This window comes from Cavia porcellus, unplaced genomic scaffold (assembly GCF_034190915.1).
Source record: "Cavia porcellus strain 051 isolate PalLab524CR breed Dunkin Hartley unplaced genomic scaffold, mCavPor4.1 scaffold_26, whole genome shotgun sequence".
NCBI classification, from domain to species: Eukaryota; Metazoa; Chordata; class Mammalia; order Rodentia; family Caviidae; genus Cavia; species Cavia porcellus.
Window position 1 is genome coordinate 14,244,134 of NW_026947509.1, and position 12,213 is coordinate 14,256,346.

Genomic DNA, 12,213 nt, shown 5'->3' on the forward strand with positions numbered 1-12,213 from the left:
CAGCACGTGGAAAGCCAGTTTTTCAGCACCATTTATTAGAGGCTTTCTTTCTTCCAGTGAGTATGTTTGGCCCCTTTGTCGAAGATAAGGTGGCTGAGAGCATTTGTAGCTGTGTCTTCTAGTCTGTACAGTGATTGTCAGGTCTATTTTTTTGCCGGTACCATGCTGATTTTATCACAGTAACTTTGTAGTATAATTTCAAGTCAGGCATTATTATGCCTCTTGCCTTGCTTTTATTGACCAGTAATTCCTTTGCTTTTCTAGGTCTCATCTGTTCCCAAATGAATTTTAGAAATTTTTTTTAGATCTGTAAGATATGCTAATTGTATTTTGATCAGGATTGCATTAAACTATATAAGAGTTTTGGGAGTATGGCCATTTTCACAATGTTGGTTCTTCCTATCCATGAGCAAGTGCTATCTTTCCATTTTCTGATATTCTCTTCTATTTCCTTTTCCAGGGTATTTTCAGTATATAGACTGTTTACTTCCTTTGTTAGACTGATTCATCACAAACTCTCAAGTGAAGAGGAGCTTGACGTATATCAAGCCCTGAAAAAAGAAAAAAATCTTCCAATCCAGATTGAATTCCCATTCAGGATACTATAAAACTATTTTTCAAAATTAATTGAGAAATATTTCTCTAATATTTGACTAATGATTCTTATAATTCTGGGTTAAGTGAGGCAAGACCTAGTACAGTATCCATAAATAGTAGCTTTTCACTTTAGAGTGATGGTGTTGAAAACTGATAAAAATACTGACTTTGCAAGTCAGTCCTGACTTGTAGTTCTCCCAGTGTGATTCAGAATGAACTCAATTTATTCATGAGAAAGATGCCACTTTTTTCCATTAAAAAGAAAACAACACGAGCTGAGGGTGTAATTCAGTGGCACAACACTTACCTAACATGCCGAGGCCCTAGGTCTCGTCCTCCCAACCCCACCAAACACAAAACGAAACACAAAAACTCACACGTCAAAGGTGATTTTATCTATCTCAATATCTAATAAGATGGTAAAAAAAAATCACACAGGAAAACCCATCACACACATACACAGGCAAGGAGGAATGCACCTGAATGGAAAATTTGCCTCTGAATTGCACACTTCTTCCTCTTTTTTCCCTTTCTCCTACTCCTCTCTTCCTCTTGGAACAGCTTGAGATGAAGATGGACTACATATATGACACTGGTGCCATAAGGTTATGATGGCAGCTGAGGGTGTAGCTAGTGGTTAATCACCTGCCTCATTTTGTGCAAAGCTCTGGGTTCCATCCACAGCACCATAAAAGAAAAAAATCATAATGGAGTGGGGAAATTTCCTAGTGATGTCATAGCTGTCCTAACATCATGACACAACACTGTGGTGACACTGCTGTACATCTACAGTGCTGCCAGTCATAGAAACACACACACAATAATGTATAGTACATACTTGATAATGCTAGTAAGTGACTATTACTGGTTTATATACTTGCTCTACTTCGATTTTTATTATTTTTGAATATACTCTTTCTACCCACTAAAAAAGTTTGCTGTAAAGCATTTGCCAACTAGCTCTGGCAGCAGCAGTTATGTGTTCCCTCACTCTCTCACCTACATCAAGAATATATACTCAGATATTTACCATTGAGCGTGTGTAAAAAATACACTGTATGTTTAAAAGATAAAACTACCTAATGGTACATTTCTCAGAATGTGCATTCTGTTTGTTAAGTGATATATGATTACACAGGATGTAATGTGTATCTTAATAACTATATATAGTCACATAAAGTGTACAATTCAATAGCTTTCAGTACACAGCTGATTATATAGTTGTATAATCATCACATCAATTTTAAGTGGTTATTAGCCAGAACCCTGTACCCTTTAGCCACAGCTTCCCAATCCTTTACCCTACACCAGCATTGTACAGTAGGTAGTCTTTTGTGACCAGCTTCACTGACAATAGTATTTTCAAGGCTAATATATATTGGAGCATTTATCAATAATTTTCTTTCTTTTGTGGTCAAGGAATAGTCCACTGTATGGTCCATTTCCTTTTACACTACCTGTATGCTTAGTGAGTTATTTTTCTCGAGAGGTGAAATATAAAATTTAAAGTCTGAGTTTCAATTTCTCTCTCAGCAGATAATCTGGTTTATACATTTTCTACATCTAAACCATCAGCTCTAATAATTTTGTCTTCTGCTATCTCTACTTTCAGTAAAGTTATCCTGGTTAAAAGTGAACCCCAATTAGTCACTGGCTAATTTTCCACTAAATCAGACAACCAACTCCTATGAATCTCTTTAGAAAAAATAGATTATTATTAAGACCCCCAGCCAATTATGATATGGTGGCCTGGGGGCAGGTTGGAGAACACGTGCTTAGAAATGTCAAAGTAAAACACGGCAGTTTCAGCTCTTCTCAGCAAACTGTATGCTATGGCTTAAGTATGTTCACTCAGATTTTGTCTGTTGGAAACTCGATCCCCAAATACATACAGCAGTGGTATTTGGAGGTACTTTTTGGGAGATAATAAAAGCAGACATGGTCATTCCAATAAGGGCCCCCTGGGGAGTCTTTTAGTTTTATGAGACTTGAGCTAATCCATACCAGTTCTGCCTCAGCATATGGTGCCCCTGCCATGTTATGATATGGTAAAACCTTCACTAGAAACTCAGCAGGTGCCATGCTCCTCTCAGACTTGCTAGGCTCTAGAATGTAGACTGAAAAAAGTTCGCTCCTTTCTAAATTACAGAAACTGGACTAATATACTGTGGTAGATCCAGCTCAACTGATGAATGTCCTTTTACCTACCAATACTTGGGTGTTCTTAGGGCTTTTGGCCCTTTCCTTAAATAAGGGGGACATCGTAGCTGACCACTTGGTTACTCAGTGGTTCTTCCAGAAATTACATTTCTAAACAGGCACCCGAGGAAAGGCTTGATTTGTCTCCAGCAGCCCTAATAACAAAGCACTCTGTAGCATCTCCCTTTGAGATTAGAATTCTTATTTTTTCATTGAAACCATCCATCCAACCAGCATTTTTAAAAAACCAATTCAGTCTGTAAGCCACACACCAGGGAGAGGAGAACAATCTGGACCCTTCAGAGCGAAGCATCAGTGTAAGAAACCAGGAGGTCCTCCCTGCTATAAAGCACCCTGAGGAGTTACATACACAACAGTTAAGAGGAAAACATCCATGTCTGTTTTAATATAGATGAATTTTATTGAGAAATAATTTACATGTATTAAAAGCACCATTTAAAGTGTACAATTTGGTGTCTCATCAAATGCTTTTACTCCTGTAGCTACCACCGTGCCCAACTCAGCTTTTGTGCTTTTTAAGTATATTTCCTCTTCCCCAACCCCTACAAGTACCCATCTGTTATCACTGTTTTCTAGAATTCCACATGAAGTGAAACATTCTTAAGCTCAGCGTAGTTTTGAAATTAGTCCACATTACAACATCAGTAGCGTGCCTATTAGCTCATATTATGAACATACTACTAACTGCTTAATCTACTTAGTTATAGGTTATCTTTCCCACTTGGGGCTCTACAAATACAGCTTCTATAAGCACTGTGCATGTGTTTCACTGGACTTGTGATTTTATTTTTCTTGGGAACCTGTATAGAAAAGTGGAAAGGCTGTTATGATAGATGTTTAACTCTGTAAGGAATTCTGCCCCATTTTGCAAAGTGGTTACACAATATCCTTATCTTTTTAAAAATGTTGTTCACCTCACCAAGTTTATATTTAATAATTTGAGATAGTTAACAAATCTGTAAGACAATTAACAATTTTTTCCTTTTGAAAGGAAGATTTTGGGGATACAATCACGGACACAGACAGGTAATGGAAAGCAGACAAGGTAAAAGTCTACATATCTTCCTGTAGATGAGAAACAGCTGAAAGTCACGGCCAAGAATGACTCCATCACTGTGGAGGACTTTTGGAAAATCAAGTACAAAATAGGCAGTCGGAGCTCCAGATATTTGGGTCTTAGCACAAAAATTGTAATGAAAATAGAGCATGTGTGTGCATTTCTCCCACTTCAAACATAATGGAAATTTCTCTTTGGAGAATCCGATTTCTACTCCCCTCATTCATTATAGCAAACTGGCAATGCAACCCCACCCCCCATTTTATCTACATGTCTGGGTCCATGATGCTTCACCCTTGGTGGAAATACTGCACCTCATTTTTCTCTATAGAATCTTCAGGTTCATAAAAGGCTCTTTCACTGCACAAATGGTAGCATATCTTGTAATGACCACAGACATCAGGATTATGAGGGTTCTTCAGCTTTGGAGAACTTCTTGAGCTGGAAATACCACCACTTACAATGAACTTCCAAACTGGATTATTCGTAACTGTTCTCTCAAGAACCACACTGTGGATGATCACCCCATGGACTCAGTTATGATCCAGACAGGCCATCCTGAATATGCACATAGTGCCTAACATATCAAACAGGGTGAGAATCATGGAAGGTAGTTACAAAGAACATGGACTTCCAATTCACATAGAACTTGATTCCAACTGGGCTCCTTTATCTCAGGAGGCCTTAGTTACTAACTCTATCTCTAACATAGGAACAGTAACAGCTTACTTACAAGAAGTATGAGAACTAAAGCCTATGAAGTGTTTCCTATCTTTGCCCAACTCCTTCTCTGTGTTTTAACTGCCTCAAATATAAAGTGGTTGAACCACAATGTGTAATATTTCTAGATCTAATATACCACGCATCAAAACAAAACAAAAAAGCCTTCAGTTCAAGGTTACACCTGGTGGCACTTGTAATAGTAATAAAGTTAACAGTAGTAACAACAGAAGATTTCAGTTAACAAACGCCTCTACTACACTGCACTATGCACAAGAATATTACACTTAGCACCAAACATTGAAAAGAAAAAAAAAATTAGCCCCAAGTGCTGAAATGTCCTAGAGTAATGGCCCAGCACCCCAAAAAGCTTTTCTTTATGGGGAAGAGACAGAAAAAACAGTAACAAAGGGAACTGCGAGGCTAACTACATTGGGAGGACAAGAGGGAGCATGGAACACATTTCAGCTTAAGAAAATGGCTAAGCAACCTTTGAGTTGACAACGATTAACTATGGTATTCGCCACAGCTAGAAAGCCCTAGAGTTGATCCTTCCTTGGACAACCCTAGAATTCTGCTACTTCGTGGAGTCTTCTGGGGAACATGGAAACTGAAGCATGCACTTACTTAAAATCTACCATTAAGCTGTATGGCACACTGAGAGTGGCTTTTATGAAAATCAAGAGACTACAAGCCCAGAGTAAGGGGTGTGCAGCGGAAACAGGGAGGTTACAAGTCCGACCACAGAAAACTCTCGAAAACAGAATAAAACTGTACCTAACTGAATCAGCATTTACTAAGCAGTACGTACTTACTTTGCAGGATGAAATGAAGGAAGGAACTACAGGAGGAGGAAGGGAAGGAAAGGCAAGGATGTTAAGAAAAGGAAACAAGTTACACTACGTACATGTTAACTCACTAAGGTGACTGTAAAATGCATGCATTGTAAACATAAAGTGCACATACACTACAAACATACTAGCAGAATCAAATTTTAAAACATAAACATTGAGCTGACCAAAAACTAAAAAAGCAGCAGCCCAGTGAACTGATAGCTAAGTAAATAGCTCAGATGTAGGGCAGAATGTGGTTGCTCCCTAACCACCTATTTAATGTTTAGTTTTTATTGTTGATGTGAAATCTATGGTCTATGAAAGCAGTGCTTTGTTCCTGTTCAAGGCCAGGGAGGAACTTCAGTGCTGCGAATGGCTCCTGGTTAAGTGTTGGGCACTAGGTACAGGACATATCTGTATAGGAGACCTAATCTGGGCCGTAACTAGGTCCAAGGGGTAATGGGAACATGAGGAGAAGACTACATAACAAAGTACTAGAGAAAGTTTTCATCACAGAAAAGTATTTTGTGAGAGTCATTTGAACTGGGAGAGACTTAGATAAGAATTTCAGTTTTGCAGATGAAATGTTGCAAGAGTTCATTTTACAACTCACAGGAAATAAGTCTGGATCTCAAACATCTAAAACTAGTTTCCTCTTAAAAAATTACAACCCCTCATACAGATATGACAACCAAATCCAAGGACATGAGGAAAGTAAAATGCCACAAAAACTTGGAGGTCCAGGGTCTACCTACGAAATGATAATTTCAAGGATTAGATGGGAAGAAACATGCCTGTATGCAGAGTCACAGCCACTGCTGTGGTGCCGTCATAGAGGAAAGCTTTATGAAGAGGCTGATGGGATCTGGAACAATGGAAGGGCGTGGATAAGCAGGAAAAGGGAGGAAACACAAGCATATAGGGAGATTCAAAGCTCAAGATAGAGCTTGTAAATGGGGTACACAAAAATAAGACAAGGGCTGGATTGTGGAAAGTCTCAAAAGGTCTAGCTGTGACACTTGGAATGTTTAGTAAGGGTGAGACAGCCAAGATTTTTGAGCTTGAAAGACATGATGAAGTAAAATGAGGCCCAACTGATGCCTGTCAAATTTAAAATATCCACGGTATTTTAAATTTCTACTTTTCCCCAAAAAATATATCATGGCCATAACGTTTTATGATGATAAAAATTTTGTTTGTGAACACCATATCAGAGTATTAAGTTAATTATATTTACAATGATTTGCTAATATTTTTTCCTCAGTGAAAATGCAATCACATATTAATTATAGCTAGAGCCTTGAAAAATGGTAAGTTGTTATTTGGTAAATTGATGAGTATTAGTAAGTCATAGAAGAAATAAAATATATAATCATTGCATAAAGTTCCAGAAACACTTTATTTAAAAATGGAGTTGTAAATGCATACCAAAATAACGTAAGTAATAAATGTAACAAAAATAAATAAGGAGAATAATGTATTCATACAAAATAAAAATAACACAGTAAAAGGCCAAATGTTTATAATTGAACAGAACTGTGTAAACAAACAATAACATAAGCAGATTCTAATATTTTCCTGAACTCCTTACCTTTCTACTTCCATATGGATGTAATCAGTACCCAAACATTAAATAAAAGAGGGAACAATGGTGATTATTTTGTTCAACATTTTCTTAAAATGGTAGACCCTGTTTTATTTATACCTTCAAAGCATCTGTATCTTTCATGTTCTTTAAAACTTTTTTTGTCCTCCAATGAGAAATTTTGTTTTACAAAGAGAACAGTTCATTTACCTTCTTTTACTTTAAAGAAAAATAGAAGATTCATTATACAACAGACTTGTTTTTACAACTCTTCAAAAAGATTCTGCATCTTTATTAACTGATCCAACAGTACAGGATTTTAAAAATCTTGTACAGATTTCAATTGTAGAGTTACTTTGTTTTTTAAAACAAATGTAGCACAGGTTACTGCTGAAACATTAAAGACCATTCGATAAAAGTTGCAATTTAATCTTTATAGACTGATAAGGTCTGGGGAAATCTAGGTCTACTGATAATAACTGAATTAAAATTTATCCAAATTATAGTGTTCTGGAAACACAAAGATAATTACTTTCATTTTAAACTTGTCCAGGTATAAACTTACTGGAAAGAAAAAGAAAAACCAAGTTTACGGAAGATATTTTTCACAGGCTTTCTCTTTAGTAGCATAAGCCCAAAGCCTTTGTCATTTTTGTCTTGCAGGGTCCCTCTAAGCGTGGGCAGACTGAGACAGGATTCACTATTGGGTCCTAATGGGAAACACACAGAAGCATTTCACTGGTTGGGAGAGAATCTATCAACTATTCTTATGACTACCAGTTCTCCAAGTTTCCTAATGAAAAAATTTTAATCTCATGATCATTTCAAGGGGAATTTTTGTCATCACATATAAACTTGGTAACACAGACCAAGATACGTGTTCTTACTTTTAAAAATATACTCCACCTAAACAGTCTAGTTCAATCTTTCTAGTTATCATTTAATCTAAAATGAGAGAAAAAAATCTTGTTTCCATTTAAAAAAATTGAAAAAAAGGTGCCAAATCGATCTTTTTGAAAGTGGAGTAAACACTGTGGAGTTAAAACAAATACAGTATTATCTCCTATGTACAAAAAAAAAAAAAAAAGACAGTCCTTATGATATATAGATATGTCCACCTACCACTCCCAGTAAATCTTAGTGCAAACATAATAATCTCCGTAAACCCCAAGACAAGTTACATAGCAACAAAGTTCTATAAATCACATCTATGTTGGAAAATTTCAGGACACAGATGACCATTGTGAAAGGTCTGCTTTACCGTAGAGAGCAATATATCATCGTGTCCAATGGTAATGAGTACTAATAAAAATCCTATTACTAAGAAGCAAATAGAATGTTAGCAAATCTGTACAGGTGAAGAGGAAGTCCATTTCAGGGAGCAGCTTGGCACAGGAGACATGGGGGCTCAGAAATGTTGGATATTTAGTTTGCTTGTAGGTCACAGCATGGCTTAAAAAAAAAAAAAGAACAAAGATCTATGAAGGGAAAGATGCAATGGTATAATTCAGTCTGAAAATCATAAAACCACAAAAGGCAAAACTGCCACAATCTGCTTTTCCTTATGTGTTCATCAAGTGGTTATCTAAGTTGTTTGAAAGACTGATAAGACACTACAACATAGGTTAAAAAAATAAATAAATAAAATTAAGAAGACAGGGATAACAAGATTGCAGTTGATCAAGCTGCCTTGTTTTATGTATCAACACTATGGTGCTTCCAATATTCCTAGTTTTTCCACAGGTAATTCCTCTGCAACAATCAAGAGCAAGTCATTCATGTACTGTAACATCTTCCTCTTCCCCATCAGGATTGAACCTATTGAAATGTATACTGAAATCAGCCTCAGATTCGGCATTCTCAAACTCAGCTGAGACTGAGGCAGCAGCAGGATGAAGAACCCTAGCTTCTGGCTGGCAAAGTATTGGTGTCTGACCCGGGCTGCTGTGGTTATTCACAGGACTGGACTTCTGTTTTGGAGGAGATGGCAAAATAGAACTGGGAAATCCCATGTTATTCAGAGCTTCCAAAGTTCCATCTGGGTCAATCATAGCATTGATAGCTGAAGAAAAATAAAAGTAGTTGAGCAGTTAAATTTGGATATGAATATTGTTATGATTTGTGTATGCAATCTTTAAACATGGCTAATCCTTCCCATATTACATTTAAAATCCAAACTTAGTAATTCTGTGGCTAATCTATACTGCAGATTATATATAGACTGAATGCTTTTTGTATGTCCTACATGGGTTACTTATGAGCATTTCATGGACTATACAATAAGACTGTTATGTACAGATGTGGAATTCAAGAAAGATCTTTCTGAAAGCTACTCTCTTAAGAAGATGTTGAAAATATCTGTTATGATTTTAAATATACATTGCTAGCCCTACTTCTCAGTTGGAGAGTCAGGGTTTACTCGCTAAAATGGGGTTTTAGCTACCTCAAGGCTGGAGGCAGAATAGCACCCTTCAACACTGCCACAGCATGTTTGTCATTTTCACTGGCCAAGTGCTACAGCTGCAGCTGAGCACAATACTGAGCTGTAATGTTCTTCCACAGCCTAGACATCAATAACTCAGGGCAGCCCCAACTGGCCAAAGAGAGCTGCTACCTCCATAGGAAGGGCTGTGGAAATAGTGAAACCAGTTAGTGCTCCAAAAGGCCTTTGAACACACAAAGAAGTTCTCAGGCAGTGATTTTCCACTTGGCATCAAGCACAGTAAGGAGCCAGGGGAACAAAGCACCAGAGATATAAGAAGCATTTAGAAGCCCTTTCAAAAACATGCTTCTATCCTACCAGCTAACAGTGACTGTGTCAGCAGGCCACTTTTACTTATGGGTGTGGATCACAGCCCTTAGGTGTGATGGGCCTGAATAAAGGTTAGTAAGAATGTCTTAGAACCAATATATAATGCCACTACTATTCAATCAATAGAAACTCGTACAATTAGCAGATGGCTCTGGAATCTGCTTGTCATACCACTAAGGACTTCAGGGTCAACACAAATAGTCGTTAATGGTTCTAACATGAAGCAAAACAGCGTCTCTGTCAAATTTAGGGGGCAAAGAGTCTCCTTCATTTTTTTCCTCCTCCTTTTCTAATCTTTAATCAACATGCACTCACACTTTGAGGGACATCTGAACAACTACTATTTGTATCAGTATATAAGTTCATTTGAAGTTACATTAGCAATACAACTTTTGTCAAAACAAATGTTACTTATCACTAAGCATTTTCAACTGTAAAGATATCTTTTGCCATATTAGTTTATATTTCAAATTATTATTTATATATTAAATATATAACAATTAGTTTACTACAATTAGTTACTGCAATACTGTAATAACATCTAGCCTATGGTCAGACCTAACCCCTAAAATATGCTTAAGATTTAGTTTAATTAAATCTTTAATTTGTTTATATCAGATTTCAGAACAACTTTTATGAGTAATTTGGAAGGACAGAACTCTGTATTTTATACACATTATTATATTTAATCAAATATTGTCCTAATAGAATGCTTAAAGAAACATCTAGAATGCACTCCTTAACTGTTGGCTCTTTATGCTTTTGATAGTAAATTTACCTTGTAACTGTTTTTCAACTCTTTTTAGCTCCTGTAAAATAGAAGAAATCTCCTGCAGAAAAAGTAACAAAAATTAGCTTAGAGGAACTAAAATTTTTTCAAATGACAAGCAATCAATCTCATTTTATTTAAATACATTATCTATAATTTTAAATGTTTTAAATAAAATACAATATGCAATGAAAAATTATGGTACATACTAAACAAGACTCAAATTTAGAATTTTTATTAACAAAATCAAGTAACTTTTCTACAGGATAATTTCATAAAGGGTGAAAGGTATATTGTACTTTATACTGTAGAAGCAACTATCTTAAAAAATTGTATCAATGAAACCTGCAAAAACTTTAAGATAAAATGTCTAAGGGTTTTCTTTAAAACAATGCATGAAGTGCAGATTCAATGTTAGAATTATATCTGAGCAATAAAAATACATAAACTTAAAAAAGGAAAAAGGATACACGTACTATGTCATGCAAATGAAAATAACTCACGTCAATTTAATACTTAACTTTGGCTTCTATTTCAAAATCGCTAACTATAATATGTAATTATAAGATGTATTAACTATAAGATGTATTAATTACAAAGACAAGAGCAGGGCATGGTCGTGCACGTCTGTAAACCCAGCACTTTGGAAACGGAGGCAAGAGGATCAGCATGAATTCAAGCCACCCTGGAGTACATAGTGACTGTACCACCAGCCTGAACTATATAGCAAAAACTCTGCTTAAAAAAAGAAAAAACAGAAAGAAACAAACAAAAATCTGAAAAAAACCCCCACAAGAACAAGATGTGTAAAAGAAACACACACGGTTCTTTCTTCGTATCCTCTGCCACTTTGAAATGATCATTTTAAACCTTGGTGGACAGTCAGCAGAAAGAATAATACTGCTCAAATTTGTGTATTCATAATTTTCTTTTGCAACATAAACCAAGAAATACCTCAAAACAAGATTATCATTCCCTTAAAATTCTCCTACTAAAATATTTGAATCTCAAGAAAAGTTACCAACCATGCTTGAGGTTTTCACAATAGGGACTTCACTTTCAGTTCTTAACTTGCTTTCTATTTCATCCCAATTCCGATCTTTGTCTTTAAATAATATTCTGTAAGTCAAAAAACATAAGCATTTTAGTTTTCATATTTCAAAAACCAATCACACTTATGTTAGCAATAACAAAAATGAGTTTTTACAACCGCTGCATGAACTGAGAAATCTCTAACCAACAGTACTGATTATTTCATGGATGTAAGAGATTTGTTTTTGAAAGGTAACTAGTTACTAAAATATTAGTATCTAAGTAATACTTATACCCTTTAATGACTATTATGACTAATACATTAATAACTATAGTACATCAATAAATTAATGTTTATCTCATCTGTGAAAATCAAATATAAAACATGTAGATTACATCCTCAAAATGTATTATCTGTAATTAATAATATAACCATTACTTACAAAGAAAACTTCACTGTGGTAGAATATATGTAGCATAAGCATAAGTAAAATAAAAGTAAGAAAAGGCTGAATTAGGTATAAAGAATTGTATCTGTTAAAATCTCTATGCAGGAACAAATGAGCTTACTGCTGGAATAAGGTGTGA

At 35.7% G+C, this 12,213-nt stretch overlaps 1 protein-coding gene across 9 annotated transcripts in view; it reads right to left on the reverse strand.

Annotated features, from left to right (window-relative positions):
- Positions 1–6,807: 6,807 nt before the first annotated feature.
- Cep170 (centrosomal protein 170) overlaps positions 6,808–12,213 on the reverse strand; it is a 108,146-nt gene continuing 102,740 nt past the window's right edge. For 8 of the 9 annotated variants that reach the window (XM_063237544.1, XM_063237540.1, XM_063237539.1 and 5 more), the window contains 3 exons: positions 11,619–11,712; positions 10,603–10,654; positions 6,808–9,074 (listed from right to left, as the gene is read on the reverse strand). In XM_063237544.1, the coding sequence (XP_063093614.1) occupies positions 8,785–9,074; positions 10,603–10,654; positions 11,619–11,712 (436 nt within the window). In that variant the 3' untranslated portion in view covers positions 6,808–8,784. The remainder of the gene's footprint in view (positions 9,075–10,602; positions 10,655–11,618; positions 11,713–12,213) is intronic. The other variant, XM_063237541.1, reaches the window with a different exon arrangement.